General features: G+C 55.5%; 2 protein-coding genes across 3 annotated transcripts; one reads left to right on the forward strand and one right to left on the reverse strand.

The window, feature by feature from the left end:
* The first annotated feature begins 872 nt into the window (after window positions 1-872).
* On the forward strand, window positions 873-5,506 carry APOBR (apolipoprotein B receptor). The gene is given in 5 exon segments (XM_002698084.7): window positions 873-1,127; window positions 1,468-3,830; window positions 3,832-4,141; window positions 4,233-4,495; window positions 4,590-5,506. Coding segments are annotated over 5 exon segments (3,261 nt in total). The 3' UTR covers window positions 4,660-5,506.
* IL27 (interleukin 27) lies at window positions 5,148-10,812 on the reverse strand. Of its 2 annotated transcripts, NM_001164653.1 has the most exon segments (6): window positions 5,148-5,889; window positions 6,795-6,873; window positions 7,023-7,096; window positions 8,001-8,099; window positions 8,184-8,356; window positions 10,662-10,692. In NM_001164653.1, coding segments are annotated over 6 exon segments (708 nt in total). In that variant the 3' UTR covers window positions 5,148-5,637.
* Window positions 10,813-15,717: the final 4,905 nt, after the last annotated feature.

Raw genomic sequence — 15,717 nt, forward strand, 5'->3', positions numbered from 1 at the left:
CAAGGTTGCTGGCTGAGCTGGCTGCAGATTCCTGCCTGCATTAAGGGTGCTTAGACCAAATGATTCTAAGGCCGGAGATTATGAGTCTGCGATTTCATCTAGTTCCTCTCATTGAAAATTTGGAAAGTAAGGCTCCAGGAGGGGATAGAGGAAGAGGTGTAGATTAAAGTCATTTCACGTAGTCCCAAATAAGGAGCATTTATTCTCTTACCTTCCTCTAGGTGGTAAAGTAGCATCCTGCATTTTCTTCATCACGTCCTTCCCCTGCTAATCTCTCTTGTGAGGTTCCAACAGTCAGTGCCCACCTCTCCCAGCTCTTCCTCCCCACCAGGCCCTCAGACTTGCTGTTTGAAATGTACCCCCTTTGGTATGCTTCCCAGATCACTCAACCAGTGAAAAACAGGATCCTACTACCCATACTGGCTCTAGAAATTCAGCAGCATGTCATACATGGCCTCCTCCTTCAAGGAACTCGAAGGTGGGAGGTAGACGTGAATAACCACAATACAAAGTGTAGCCAAGTTTCGTTTTGCAAGAATGACTACAGATGAGCTAATGGGCGCTGGAGCCACCAATCCAGCTCTTTCTTCCTCTTGGGGAAGCATTAATGACCCTGAAATGGGAAACCAGAGCTCTTACCAGCCCCCTGCTCACTCCTACTTGTCCCCAGGCAAAACAGGAACCACAAACCCCAGCTTCCTCTCACAGAGAGGCTGTGGCTTTGAGGGGAGACGGAAATGGCCGAGGTGTAAATACAAGACCTGAGTCACTTGAGCTGCAGTTGCCCCTTACTGCCTCAGTAGACCCCAATTCTGAGGTCTCCAGCTCCCACTTTTCCCTTTTGGTCTTCTTCCCTTGCTCTCTAGCTCCAAATGCACATCCACATCCCTTATGTGATAGATACCTATTTCCCAACCTGCGCTGGAAGCATCTGTGGGCAGGGCTTGGGGTGGGGATACGTCAGGAAGAGACAGGGGAAGAGGAAGTGTCTTGGGTACTGGGGAAGACTGGTTCGGTGGGTGGGGACAGTCATTATCCGTTTTCTGGACACACAGACAGAGACAGACAGGATGGATTTCCTCCGGCTACATCTCCCTGGGCTGCATCAGGCCTTGAGGGGGGCACTGGTGAGAGGGGCATAGAGATGCTGGAGACTTTCACCCTGCTCTCTAGGGCCTCACCTTCCTTTCTCCCTTTGAGTCTCTCCTCAGACCCAGATTCCTTCCCCAGGATCACGCAGCCTGTTAGCCCAATATTCTCTGGATTTCAATCCCCCAATCCCCACAAACACATCCACAGACCTCTCATCTAGGCCCTTTCCTACTCCTTCTGCAGATCCTGTCCTCCTCTTTCCCCCAGATCCTAGAACCCCTCTTTCTTATCCTGAGTTCCTCTGGTCCAGGACCCCCAGGGAAAGGGCTGGGCCTCCCCTTAATGCCTTTTGTCTTCTTCCCTCTTTTTTCCTAGGAGTCTCTCAGCACCTTTGTTTCCTACCTTATAGGAGATGAAGTCCCCACTGTAGAGAGGAAGGAGGCATGTGCAGCTGAGGAACTGAGGGAGGTGGCTGCAGGAAGGCCCCTGGGGAAGGTGGAAGAGGAAGCCCAGGAGGCCCTGGAGGGTCTTGGAGGCAGTCAAAGCAAGGAGGATGGAGGGCTGAGACAGCCTGGAGAGACTGGAAGATGCTGGGAGGAAAGCTCAGCTACAGAACAGACCCGGGGTGGGGGAGAAGGCAGCTCTTGTGGGTCTCAAGCTGAGAGGCAGGACACTGAGGACAGGGAGGCAGCCAAAGCCATCAGATGCCAGGATTCAGGTATCCCCGTGGAGGCCAGAAAGAAGTCTGAGGCAGGGTCTGAGGCTGGTCAAGATAGGAGGAGCCAAGCTCTGGAGAGCCAGGAGCATGAGCAGGAAGTGAAGAGAGAGGAGACACTGGGAACACGGGAATGGGAGGAGGAAGAGGTCAGGGCAGCAGAGTCAGTGGCGGGAGGGGTGGAGTCAGAGCGGACCTGGCACAAGAAGCCTGAGGGGAAGGCTGGTGCTGACGGGCACAAGGTGGCAGGGGATGGCAAGGAGTCAGAGCAGGTGGTCAGTGAGGCAGCCGCAGAGGAGATCCAGGGCCCTGGGGCCAAAGGGGCTGGGAGGGAAGAAGGGGTGCCAGTGGTCAGGTGTGGCCGAAGCACAAGGGCACAGGGGACGCAGGAACCAGGGGCAGAATTTGAGGATGGGGAAGGCTTGGTCAGGGAGGAGGCTGACCTCCCAGGAGTCGAGGAGACAGAATATGGGGCAGTCCCAGGAGAAAGGATCCCAGAGGGTACTGGGAGAGTCTGGGCCCTAGAGGAGACCTCCAAGAGAGACCAGGAGGAGGAGGTGGATGAGAACAGAGAGACCGAAGCAAGCCTGTTCCCTGAACAGACCCAGGTCCTAGGAACCGGGAGAGTGGAAGAAGAAGCCAAAGGCCAGGCAGCAGGGAGGGAGGCTGAGGAAGGTCCGAGGTCAGTGGGGGAGGTAAGGGAGGGCTTTGAGGACCAGGCAGATCGGGCTGAGGAAGAGGCCGTGGGGAGGCAAGACTCAGAGGTCAAGGCTGGTCAAGCCAGTCTCAAGGAAGTAGTACAAACAGAGGAGGCTGAGGAGCAGAAGAAGGAGAGTTGCTCGGCCGCAGAGGCTGAGCTGCCCCAGGACAAAGTAGCCAATGAGGCTGAAGGGGATGCTGACTTGGAGGCAACCCCAGAGGCCAGGCCCGAGCAGTTCAATGGGGAGAGCGGGGAGGGAGAGACTCAGACAGGGAATGAAGCACTGGAGGGGGAGTGGGGTGGCCTTGAGCACAAGGTCACTGAAGGCCAAGAACCTGAGCTGATGGGAGGGCCACAGACCACAGCAGAGCAACTTGAAGAAGGGCCGGTGGGTAAAGAAGAGCTCCGGAGCATTCTAGCCCCAAGCAGAGAGGAGACAGGGAGGAGCCTGCAGGAATATCCCAGGCACGTGGGGCATGTGAAGCCTAACAGCTCTGTGGCCAAAGCCTGGGAAAACAGAAGAAAGGATGTGGAGAGAGATGATGCCCAGGAGGAAAAAGGAGATGCTGAAGAGGGGGAGGAGGAGGCTACAAGAGGCCAGGCATCCGTGGTGGAGGCTGGAGGAGGCCAAGAGTTGGCACGGCCAGCGATCCCAGAGGCAGGTGGGGAGTGGATGGAAGCAAAGGAGGCCTGGCATGGAGCAGAGGAGGGGGAGGCCCCGGGAGCAGAGAACCAGGAGCGGGGCACAAGGCTCGGGGCAGAGGCAGGGACCAGCCAGTTCCTGGGAGAGTCGGACACCAGAGAAACCCAGGAGGAAGAGGTAGAGGCCCCTGGGCCCTGCGGGGAGGACAGAGCCTCCAGGAGAGGCTGGAGGCTGGAGGCAGAGGCTGTGAGCCTCCAGGGCATCGAGGGACTGGAGGCAAATTCTTTGGCTGTCGAGATGGTGGAGGATAAGGCAGCTTTGGAAGGAGGGGCCCTTGGGCCTGGGGAAGGGCCTGAAAGAGAGGCTGGGGATGCCTTTGGGAGAGGCTGGGATTTGGAAGGGAGAGAGGAAGCTCACAGAGGTGAAGAGCTGGTGGAGGCTGCAGAGGGAGAGAAGAGAAGGGGGCAGGAGTTTGGCCTGGAGGGCTCAGCTGAGGAGGAGGTGCCTGGCCGAGGTAGCCAAGCAGAGGCCCTTGAGGTTACCCTGGAGGGTGAGCCAGAGGGAGAGCCGGTGGGGCTGGGGGAATCAGCAGGGGCAGAAGGAATCTGTGGGGTGGATGACTTTCCCTCGGGCTCGCAGGAGCTGAGGGCAGAGGACCTCCCGGGAGGGCAGGCACTGTGGGAAGGGAGAGACTGGGGGATGGCGAGTGAGGGAGCAGGGGCAGAGCGGTGAGGCGCAGCATGGGAACCAGCACCCCGAGGAGGGAAAAACACAAAGGCCCCTTGACGTGGAGGATGCCGGGGTGACTGGAGGCCAAAAGGCAGAGGCCGCAGAGACTGATCCAGGAGGCCTGGAGGCTGTCCAAGGCCTGGAGGGTGTCCAAGGCCAGGAGGACCAGTCGACCGATGAGGACCCTGCGGAGGCTGGGCCTGGACCACAAAGGGAGGCTGACGGGAGTGCTGGACAGGATGCTCACGGCAAGTGGGGTGAGGTGAGTGCTCCGGGTGGGGTCCAGGGCGGGACGGAGCAAAATCCCAAAGCTGTAGCTGGCCCCGTGGTACCCTGTGCCCTCTTCCCTATAGGCCCTGCTCCCCGGGTCCCGCCTGGACGTCTCTGTCTCGAGGAGCCGAGTATTCCTGTCCCGCAGCTCCTCGCAGCGCCGCTCCCGGCCCTCTTTCCGCCGGACCCCGGTCCCTGAGCCACCCGAGGGGCCTCCCAGCCCTCCACCTGAGGAGGAGCCATCAGCCCCAGAGCAGAGACTCCAGCCAGAGCAGCCACCGGAGCCAAGGTCCCCCAGGCCTGAAGGGACTCCACTGCCGGCCAGGAGAAGTCCCTTGGGACAGGGGTGAGCACAGGGTGGTGGGGTGACCCGGCCAGCCTGGGGAAGAGGCTGACAGCACCTGGAGGCCAGCTCCCCATGGCCTGTCTTCCATCTGCAGGTTTGGCCTGGCACACCCAGGCATGATGCAGGAACTGCGAGCCCGGCTGGGCCAGCCAAAGCCCCAGTGACTGGGATTCAAGGCCCCGGGAGCCAGGCTCCGAGCAAGGCTTCTGGGACGGCTGGATTGAACCCTGCTCAGCCTGACTCCCTCTGTCACTTTGGACACGTCCTTTTCACACACCCCCAACCTCCCCCCTGGGCCTGAGTTGCTGCGTGTGTCACCGTGGAGCAGACAGAACCAGATGCCGGCGAGAACTGTGAACTTAAGGAGTCTGCCTCTTCAGTGTGGCTGATGGACCCCTGCCCTGCTGGGGTTGCCTCTCTCTGAGGGCCTGCCTTGCCTGCCTCCTAAATCTATCTCAGCTGCTCAGAAGACCGAGTGAAAACAGAGACAGTTCTCCCTACAGCCTTCCCTCTCGGACGGCACCCACTCTTTGCTCTTCCCAACCCCGTCCCTGACCAGGCCCTCGGCGCTGTGGAGGAGGAACGCAAACCTCTGAGGTTGAAGCCAGCTTGGAGGAAAGGGTCATTGCTCCATTTGCAATCAAAGGGAAGCATTCTGGTTGCCTGGAACTTCCAGAATGGGAGCTGAGTCCAGGAACTCTGCTGGTTACTATGGCAACCACCAGCTGAACAAACCAGAGTGGGAGAAGGTGGGCCAGAAACCCTCAAAATGGAGGAGCAGAGAGGAGTCCAGGGTGGCCAAAAGCTGCAGCCTCTGCACCAGGGCCCCTCAGGGTGTCAGGCACCCCTTCTCTGGAAAGAAACCAAGGCAGAGAGAGGGTGGGAGTGCTTTATTAGACAGCATGGTGGCCTAGTCTGAGGATGACTAGCAGGCCCCCATTACAATAAATAAACCTTCATTTTTCTAAACAATAAATAAATATCTAAGAAATAAATATCTGACAAGGACCAGAGGGCCTTAAGTTATTGGGTAGGGTGTGGGATGGGGTTGTGCCTTGTCTAAGGCAAATGAGCTGGAGGCTGTCTGATGGCCCAGACTCCAGTCCTCAAGTCCTAATGGGTTCAGCCAAGAGGTCACTCCATCAGGGCTGGGAGCTGGGTGTGGGGAACCCCAAGGCCTGGACTGAGTTCCCGGCCCGGGAGAGCAGCAGCAAGTCCCGCACGGTCCGAGATAAGAGAAGTTCCAAGGAGTGTAGCAACCGGTAAGTGTAGAGGAACCGGGACCAGGACACCTGGGCAGATATCTGCAAGGGGGCACCCAGAGCCCCTGGAAGCAGTCCTTTTTCCTCCTCATTCTCATGCTCTTCAGGAAGGTTGAATCCTGCAGCCAGCACCTGCAAGGAGAGGCCCAGGGGGTCAGAGAATGGCCAGCCTGGGACCCCAAGTGAAACCTTATCTCTTTCTGTGCCCCATGGTATAGAGTGACATCAGAGACCACAAAGTCAAGATTTCCCTGGATAACCCCTACTTCACATCTTCCATGATGTCATCGTTTCATGTGAACTGCCTGATTCATTTTTTGGTTCAAAAAAAAATTGGAAGTCACAAGGCAAGATGGTGCTCACAGAGCAGGCTGTTACCCAGGATTGGCCCTGGGGACTGGGGGTTCTGGAAGTTCCTCTCTCTCTCTCTTTTTTCTTTTTTTGGTTGTGGTCCAGGGTTTAAGGATGTTCTCCAACCAGGGATTGAACCTGGTCCCCAGGAGTGAAAGTCTGGAGTCCTAAGAGGCTTAGTAGGAGTCTCACTAGGCCACCAGGGAACCAGAAGCTCCTCTCTCAAGAGGCATCTTAGGATCAGAAATGGGCATAAAGGTGATCTGGTTAGTTTTTATGCTGTCTTCCTTTTCTATTCTCCTTTTATTAAGGATAAAATTCCTATTTCCCTTTGAAATGTTCAAGAAAATCTGGTGATGTCAGAGGATGAGAGAGAAGGAAACCTAATTGGCTGCAGGACCTGCTGATGCTAGGTGCTGTCCTGGCGTCTCTCATTTAAGACCAAGACCCCAAAAGAAGAGATTCAGGGGGCAGAGCCAGGGCCTCGTGCACCTACACATACACACTCACACACACACACACACAGCATCTCCTTCCAGACACCCTATGTCTGGGCAGGGGGAGTGTTTTAAAAGGGAGCCAATGAAAAATAAAAGAAAAAACTACAAAAAAAAAAAAAAGAGCCAGTGAGCCTTAGTTTTGTGTGTTGGTCTCTGGAGGTGGAGGAGGGTGGATGGACACTCTACCTGGAAGCGGAGATGCTGCTGCAAATCTCGGAGATCCAACCTCGTGGCCTGCAGTTGCATCCTCTCTGAACTGGTCCAGAACTCCTGTTTCCCCAGCCCTCCCAACAGGGTATGGAAGGGACGAAGTGTCAGGGAGAGAAAGCAGAGTCGTTCTGGGTCCTGTGGCAGGGGAAGGGAAGGCATCAGGAAAGGCCTGCAGGCCAAGGATCCACTTGCAACCCACCTCATCTCTCTCTGGGTCCCATCCCCAACACAACTCCAGTCTCCATCCATTCCATCACCAAATCTATTCTTGATAGAGCTTTTTTTGTTTTTGGCCACATCACACATGCGGGATCTTAGTTCCCCAATCGGGGAGTGAACCTACACCCCCTGCAGTGGAAGCGTGGAGTCGTAACCACTGGACCACCAGGAAGTCCCTCCATATCTATTCTCATCCTTAACCCCATCTCCATCCACACTTCTTTCTTGTGCTCATCACCATTCCTATCTCCACGGTCTCTGATCTCTATCCTATCTCCTTTGCCAACCTCATTTTCAGTCTTAAGCCCAAACTCACTTCTAACCCGTAACCGCATCTCCACCCTCCTGTCACTCTCTACCCACAGCCCCATTCTGTTCCCTCTCTACCATCCCATCCCAGCTCCAGCTCCTCACCTGTTTTTATTCTGTCTCCACCTTCCTTCCCATCCGTATTCCCCTTCTTATCCCAGTGCCATCCCTCTTCCATGTGTCCAGCCTCCCTGTCACCGTGTCTCCATCCCATCTCCAGCTCTACCCACCCCCATTCCAGTCCCAGCTTCACCAGCAGTCCTCACTCCTCCTCTGTCCCCCACTTCATTTTCACCCATCTCCAACCTCTTCCCATTCCTAACCTCTCACCATTCTCACTCCTCATACCAACTGCATGCCTCCTCCCTACTAATCTCTATCCCCAATCCCGTTCTATTCCCATCCCGGCCTCTGTCCTTGCTCGGCTTCATTCTTACATTCTTCCTAATGCCATTTCTTTAGTCCAGCCTCATCTTTATACTCAATGACCTATCCAGCCTCATCTTTATACTCAATGACCTATCCAGCCTCATCCAGACGCTCTGCTTCAATTTATCCCCAAATCCATCTTCAATTCAGTGGACTTTATCTCCATGGACCCAGACCAGCCTTACTGCCAGTTTGCCTGCCCCACCCTGCCAGTCCCCTACTCACAGAGAGGCCACGCCAGGCCTGGAAGGTCGTGGAAACGTTGGGGAGCTGCTCTGCCAGAGGCAAGAGGTCGAGGTTCACTCCTGGCAGGTGAGATTCAGCCTACGGGACAAGGTCTTTAAGTGGAGGCCCAAGGGGGTTGGGGATCTTCCCATCCCCAGAGCCAGCCGCGTTAGGGAAACTCACAAAGTGATGAGCCTGGACCCGAACCTCGGAGAGCAGCTTCCTGGCGAGATGCAGGCTGACCTTGAACTCCCTCTGCAACTCCTGCAGGCTCAGGGGGGGCCTCCCTGGGGGCCTCGGGAATCCCCAGACACCAGCTCGAGCCAGAAGCAAGAAGAGCAGCAAAAGGCTGAGCCCTGAAGAGATGGGGGAGGGGAGTGGACAAGATGAGGGGCGAGCTGGAGGAGAACTTGGGCGAAGGAAGGAAGGGACCGTGCCTTTTCTGAGCCTGTGCTACAGGCACCCGCTGTGTCATCCCACTGACCCCTCAAAACCACTAATGAGCTATTGAGACACCATATGGCATCTCTTGTGGGCTTCCCAGGTGGCTCGAGTGGTAAAGAACCACCTGCCAATGCAGGAGACAGAAGAGACTCGCATTCATTCCCTGGGTCGGGAAGATCCCCTGGAGGAGGGCATGGCAACCCGCTCCGGTATTTTTGCCTGCAGAATCCCACGGACAGAGGAGCCTGATGGGCTGCAGCCCATGGAGTCTCACAGAGTCGGACACAACTGAAGTGACTTGGCACACATGCACGCACGTATGCGTCTCTGTACAATGAAAGGAAAATGCCCCTTCCCCAGGTATACACAGCCCGGCGCAGAGTGCCCACTTTTGAAGCAAATCTCGGGCTGCATCTTGATCGCCACTAACTCCCTTGGCCAGGTGTCTTCCTCAGTGCACAAACCGCACAAGGGTGCGAGGTAGTCTGGGTGCTATTATTCTCCCTATTTTGCAGATGGGAAAAGTGAGGCTCAGGAAGGGTGACCTGCCAGAGGGTGAGTGGACCAGAACTGGCATCCAGATTGGCCCAAATGCAGAGCCTGAGTGCTTCCTCCAGGGACCTCAGAGGAAAGCCACCACCTCCACCACAGCGGGCACAGTCTGTTCTGCCAATGATTCCCCGGGCTTAGCCAGGCAGCTTGGATGGCCTGAACCAGAACCCCAGGGGAGGGCTGGTGATGCTGAAGGCTCTATCCCAGGGAGTCAGAAGGACAGATGGGTCCAGCCTGCCCCAAGGCAGGTAGATCACTCTGCAGTGTGGGAGAATCAGGGCTCCCAGGAGAGGGAGGAGGGCCTGGAATGGGAGGCAGCAGCCCTGTTTCTCAGTTGGGTTCTTCCCTTGAGCAAGCCACCTCTGATCTCTGTGCCTTGGGCTCCCATCTGTAAAATGGAGGATCAGATGGGCTGATCTCTCAAAGTGCCTCCCGCCCTGCATTTCCTGGAAAGAAGGAAGAGGGGCAGTGGGGCTGGAGCTCTGGGAAGAGGGCAGTTTCTTCTTCAGGGAAAGGAAATCTAGCAATCCCTAGGCAGTTGCACAACTCTACTCGAAACCCAAACCAAAACAGCTTACTAAGTCAAAGTCTATTCTTGACTCCCTCTTCTTTCCCTGCCTCTTTCCTATCTGTTCTCTATCTCCAAACCCTGAGCTCTGCTCCTTGAAATGTCCTCTCAATAAAGAGTAAGGGGAACTTCTGGGCGCTTCCATTACCCCCATGGACTTCCAAAGATGGTGGGTCTTGTCTCTAATCTCCAGCATTCAGGTTCCGTGGCTTGGGGGCCACTCTGACACCCTGGAGACTTAAGACAGAGTGAGGTCCTTTCTAGTTCCATATATTGCCCACCCAGAACTGAGCTGTGCCATTTCCTGCTGACCCCCTGTTTTTTGCTTGGACTCTGGAGCCCCCAGACCCTTCCCTTGGCTTCTCCTTCCCCTCTGCAGCCAATCCTGGGGGTTTGGACCTGGTCTTTAAGTGTTCTGTCCCCATCTTCCAGCCCTTGGTCCCTACCCTGAGCCTCCCATCGGCTCCTCTGCTTATAGCTCTGGTTCCACCTCTGAGTCCTTCAATCACCCACGGTAGCTTGAACCTCCTTCCAAGCTTCGAACTCCACATCCTTGACCCAGTAAGGCTGCTGACTCCTTGGCCCCAGTCCCCTCCTCCTTCTGTCCTTCCTCTAGCCAGCCCCAGTTCTCAGCCAAGCTGACTGAGCAGGGGCTCATTCATCCTAAATAAATGCTTAGTTTATCTGCCTGGCCCTGATCCTGGTCAAACTGCCTGCCCAGTTTTCCCCATTCATGCCAGTCAGGTCTTCCCATCCTCAGCCCAGCTCTCACCAAATTTCCTCCCTTATACTCCTATCCCCTCATTCATGCTAGCCAACCTGCCCCACCCTCTGCCCAGCCCTAACCTCTGCCTCAGCCCCTCTCCCCAAGTTATGCCTCTTTCATTCCCATCCTTCAGCCAGCTGTGTCCTATATCCGTGTGTGTGTGTGTTTGTGTGTGTGTGTGTGTTAGTTGCTCAGCCTCTTTCCTTAGTCTTGGCCACATAGCGGCCCCTCAGCCTTTGGCCCCCATCCACAGTGGTCAAGTTCACCCATCCTCTGCCCAGTCTCAGCCAAGCCCCCACCCCTCTGCCCCCACCCCTGGCCTCAAACTCACGCCAGCCAAGGTTGCCTGCCGTCTGGCCCATGGCGGGGCCCAGCCTCCTTGGACAGCCATCTCCCGGGCAGGGGGAGTCTTATACTGGGGGCTGCGTCCAGTTTCACTTTCCGTCCTGCTTCTACTTTCGGCTTTGTGTTCACCGAGTCTTCCCTCATCACCACCCCTTGCTAAAATGGGGAAATGTAATTTCCCTTCCCAGAGAGGGTGGGAGGTGCAGTGGGGGTGGCGGGAAGCTGGGGTTTCGGTCAATCTCAGCTCCTGACTCCCTGCTGCACTCTACAGTCCAGCCATGCCCTTACTTCCCCACTCGGGCGAGCCGCCCCACTCTGCTTGCTGGTAGGTCCCAGAGACTCCAGCCCCCCTCCTGTTTCTCTTCTTTGTCACCATCATCCCAGTACCATCACAGTCCATTGTCCTCCCAAAGATGGATGGCCAGGTAAGGGGATTGCCCATTAGAGGGGACTTGGGGTTTTGAGTCATCCTTATGCTCTGCTGGTTTACCAGATGGCTGAGGGAGGGAGTGCCAGGGAGGTCAGGGTTCAGTGGGTGACTGGGATGGGGCTTTGTGTGAGGCGGTAGGGTCTCAGTCTGGGCAGAGTCAAGGGTTCAGTCTGTAGTCAGGGTCAGGGCGGGATGAGAACAGGTTCATTCAGGGCCAAGCTCAGACTTTAGCCAGGATCAGATCTAGGATTAGCACTCAGGACTTGGTCTAGAGCCAGACTTGGAACTTCATCTGGGGTCAACGCCCTGGTTCTGCCTGTGTTTGGGGTCAGAGCTATCAATGATGTGGGGGCCCTGTGTGGAACCAGTTAAGGTTGGGCTCAGAGCTCAGACCAGACAGGGCACAAACTTCAGTCTGTGGCCAACATCCTGACCGCTTGGGTGACTCAGGTCAGGGCTCGGGCTTGGGCCGAGTTAAGAGCTCAGTGGATGAGCAGAGTCAGGGCTCAGCCCATGGCCAGGTTGGGGTTCTGTGAGGTCAGGATCAGGGCTCAGCCAGGTCCCCGAATTGCTTTGGTGTTTCTGCTCTGTAGATGGCTGTCAGGGCCAGTTACAGATCTCCCTTCCAGCGCTGCCCCGCCCTCAGGCCCACCCTGGATTTCCCATCTTCAAGGAGAAGATGGGGTTTCTTGGTCTTCCCCCAAGCCCACTGCTGCCACTTTCCTTTTAGGACCCATGGGGTTTCCCTGCTGGGCCCTGGGGGTGTTACAGAAACCAAAGGGGCTTCCCCTTCCTATACCCTGCCTCCCCAGCCGTGCGCATGCACAGGGCCACCAGGGACCAACTCCCAGGGAAGTATCAGCACCGGCCGAGGAACCATGCAGAAGGCCACTGGAGGAGAAGGAAAAGGAAGAGCGGCTTGCACCTGCCTATCCTGGATCAGTTTCCTTTGCAGCGCCCCCCAGTGGTGGCAGCCCGTTCCCCCACATCCCAAGCAACTAATACTCCTCCCTGTCAGGTCCCATCCATCCTGAGACTGATGCTGACAAGGCCCTGGCTGGTCTTCCTCACATCCCTGAGCCCTGCCTTTGTCCTGGAGGCATGCACACTCTGCCTCTTCTCCGACCACAGCCACTCCTGACTCTTTGCCATCACCCAGAGCCGCTTTACCTTTCAAACCTCGAACCCCATCTTTCACTCTCTGACCACAACCTCCTGACCTTCCCAACCGTCTCAGTGTTCCCCGAGCAAGGGACCTCCTGGCCCTTGCTGCTTCTCAATTTGGCTGCGGCTGACTCCTCCAGCCTCACACCTCCCTCCAGCCCTCTTCTTGCTCCACCAATTGCTTCTTTGCCTTTGCACAGGCTGGTCTCTCAGCCTAGAATGCCCTCACTGCCTTCTCTGGAGTTCCCTTTCCCCAGCCTTTTCTGTACCCAGACGCCTCAGCATGGGCTTTCTTCCCTGAATGGCTCATCCCTTCCTGCCATGAACCTTGCCTCCAGTGGATATCTCACATTTCTTTGTCTTGCCCACTGTATCCTCACTCATACCTCTCCAGCCATACTGGCCTCTTCCTGGCTCTTAGAACATCCTGCCTCAGGACCTTTGCACTTGCTGTTCTGCTTCATGTGTGCAAAGCTCACTGTCTCCTTAATACTGTGCACAAATGTCTCCTTCACAAATAGGATCTTCACTGACTACGCTGATACTCTCTATTCCCTTCCCTGCACTACTTTTCTGTATAGTACTTTAGATAGCAAATGTTTTTAGATATTGAACATTTTCTCTCTCTCTCTCTTTTTTGGTTCTGCCTCCAGGCATGAGAATATGGGTTCCACAAGGATGGGAATTTTTGCCTGTTTTATGCACTGATGCATCCTCAGTAGCTAACAAGAGCAGGTTCTCAATAAATCATTGAACCAATCTGTCTTCTGCCAACAAGTGTCTAATCCAGGTTTTGCTTATGGCTGGTGAGCTATAAACTGCCAGGATGAAACAGAAGGTCTGGGACCAGCAAAGCCCTGAGTCTCACAACCAGCTTTCTCCCAGTCTGGCCAAGGCTTCAGCCAGGTGCTGAGCGGGTAAGGAAGCACCTGGGCTGCTGAGCACTGGCCCTGCGAGAGATCTTAGTAGATCCTTGGCAAAAAGCCAGAGGGCCAGTGAAGGCTGTGCCAGCCTCTGCCCACATCCTTGAAGGATGGGCCTGTGTCTACCACCTGGGTATCAGCTTCCATAAGTGGATCTTGGCTGGTGGGCTGAGGCTTGGGCTGGGGCCAGCAGGAAATGGAAGGGATGTGGTGAGGGGTAACAACTGCTGGAAAGAGCTCTAGACTCTGGTGTGCAGCTAACCCTCCTGGTGACCTCAGGTGAGTCAATAGCCTGCTCTGGACCTCAGTTTCCTCATTGAAAATGAATAACAATTTTCAAATGCTGCCACTATGATTACATAGGGAAATTAAAACCCAGATGATTAAAAAACAGAGAGAGAGAAAGGAACCATCTGCCAATTTTTCTGATTATTTTCCAAGCCCTGTTACAGCTCTGACCATGTGGGGCACTCCATGGGGTTGCATGGGAATCCTGAGTGCAGGAAGCAGAAGTTAGAAGCCTCAGATGTGACATCAGGACAGAATCAGGGCGGGGAAATCTTGTTCAAGGTTACAGAGCAGATCAGTGGCAGAATGAAGACTGGAACTCAATTCCCTCGTTTTCAGCCTGGGATGGCCAGGGGAATCCCTGGGCTCCATGATGTCAGCTTCGAGGTTTGGAACTAACCCCTTGGTGAAACCAAGATGGCCTTCAGTGAAGGCAGGAAGACTGAGGGGGGAGGTAAGTCCAGTTTGGAGCTGGGGTCACACTGCTGTCTCCAGAACACAAGTGATAAGACCCAGAGGCTAGCACAGCACCCATCAGCTCTCGCGAGATGACAGGCTAATAAAGTCCTGCATCCCAGCCCTGATCATTGCGTTCCTTGTATGCATGCGCCTTTCCTCGCCACATCTATGTTTTCCCCTGCAGTGTCTCAGGGGTAAAAGAACTTGCCTGCCAATGCAGGAGACGCAGGGGATGTGGGTTTGATCCCTGGGTCGGGAAGATCCCCTGGAGGACAAAATGGCAACCCATTCCAGTATTCTTGCCAGGATAACCCCATAGACAGAGGAGCCTGGCAGGCTACAGTCCGTGGGGTTGCAAAGAGTTGGACACGACTGGAGTCGAAGCATCCTGCCCTGAGCTCAAGGCATCAGTGAGGCGGCTTGGGTGCCACGACCCCTCCCCCCCACCTTGGGTGCATCTCTTATGGGACAACCAACCCTGGGGGTGGGGTGGGGGAAGTCTAGCAAGAAAAAAAGGCTTCTCACCCTCAGTCTCTCCTTTTTTTCTCCCATAGAGGGGCACTGTCTAGGTCACGGCAGGCACATGGGGAGAGCTGAGAGAAAGGGGGTGCAGGGCCCACCTTGCCATCCACAAGACTTTCATCGCTGGACATTCTATGAAAATGACATATGAATACAGGGGCAGGAAGATTGCGCTTCGCAGAATGTGAGGAGGTGGGAAAGCCAGCTCTGCTGAGTGCCAGGAAGGAAGAGTTTGAAGCCCAGGAGTCAGGGCTGCAGAGAAAAAACACCAGCCTGGGGATGAAAAGTCCCAACGCAAGTCCCCGCTCCTCTCTGCCCAAACGTGCTAGGCTTCAGTTTCCCCATCAGGAACGCGAGGCCCGCCATTCCAGCCCTGCCTACCTCTCAGCCCAAACGAGAAGACAAAATTAGGAAGGTAGAGGGTTTCACGGAGAAGGCAATGGCACCCCACTCCAGTACTCTTGCCTGGAAAATCCCATGGACGGAGGAGCCTGGTGGGCTGCAGTCCATGGGGTCGCTAAGCGTCAGACACGACTGAGCGACTTCCCTTTCACTTTTCACTTTCATGCATTGGAGAAGGAAATGGCAACCCACTCCAGTGTTCTTGCCTGGAGAATCCCAGGGACGGCAGAGCCTGGTGGGCTGCCGTCTATGGGGTCGCACAGAGTCGGACACGACTGAAGCGACTTAGCAGCAGCAGCAGCAGAGGGTTTCAAGGCTCAGGACTCCACTGGGGAGTCAGACAGACCTTTTGCAGCTCCAAGAGTTTCCAGGGTGACCTTGAACAAGGCAGGAAACCTCCCTGTGCTTGATTCCTCTACCAAGTGGGGATGCTACTCCTGCCAGCCAGCTGCGACAGCAGTGACAATTATACACATAAATGCCTGCCACTGCTGCTGAGCAGCTGTGTGATCTTAAGCAAGTTATGTAACCTGTCTGTGCCTAGGTTCATCATCTCTAATGTGAGGAAAAGGGGACCTCTCTGGTGGTCCAGTGGTTAAGAATACTCTGCCTTCCAATGCAGGGGACATCGGTTCAATTCCTGCTCAGGAAACTGAGATCCCACATGTCTTGGGGCAACTAGAGAAGCATGAACTCCACTGCTACTGAGCCACAAGCTCTGGAGCCTCTGCTTCCCAAGAGAAGCCCGCCCACTGCCGGGAGAGGCCCTTGCACAGCAGCAAGAGAAGGCCACGTGGCATCTAGAAATAGCCCGCACCACAGCAAAGACCCAGCGCAGGCCAAAGGAAAACAAA

The sequence above is a fragment of the Bos taurus genome, chromosome 25 (assembly GCF_002263795.3).
Source record: "Bos taurus isolate L1 Dominette 01449 registration number 42190680 breed Hereford chromosome 25, ARS-UCD2.0, whole genome shotgun sequence".
In the NCBI taxonomy this organism is placed as follows: domain Eukaryota; kingdom Metazoa; phylum Chordata; class Mammalia; order Artiodactyla; family Bovidae; genus Bos; species Bos taurus.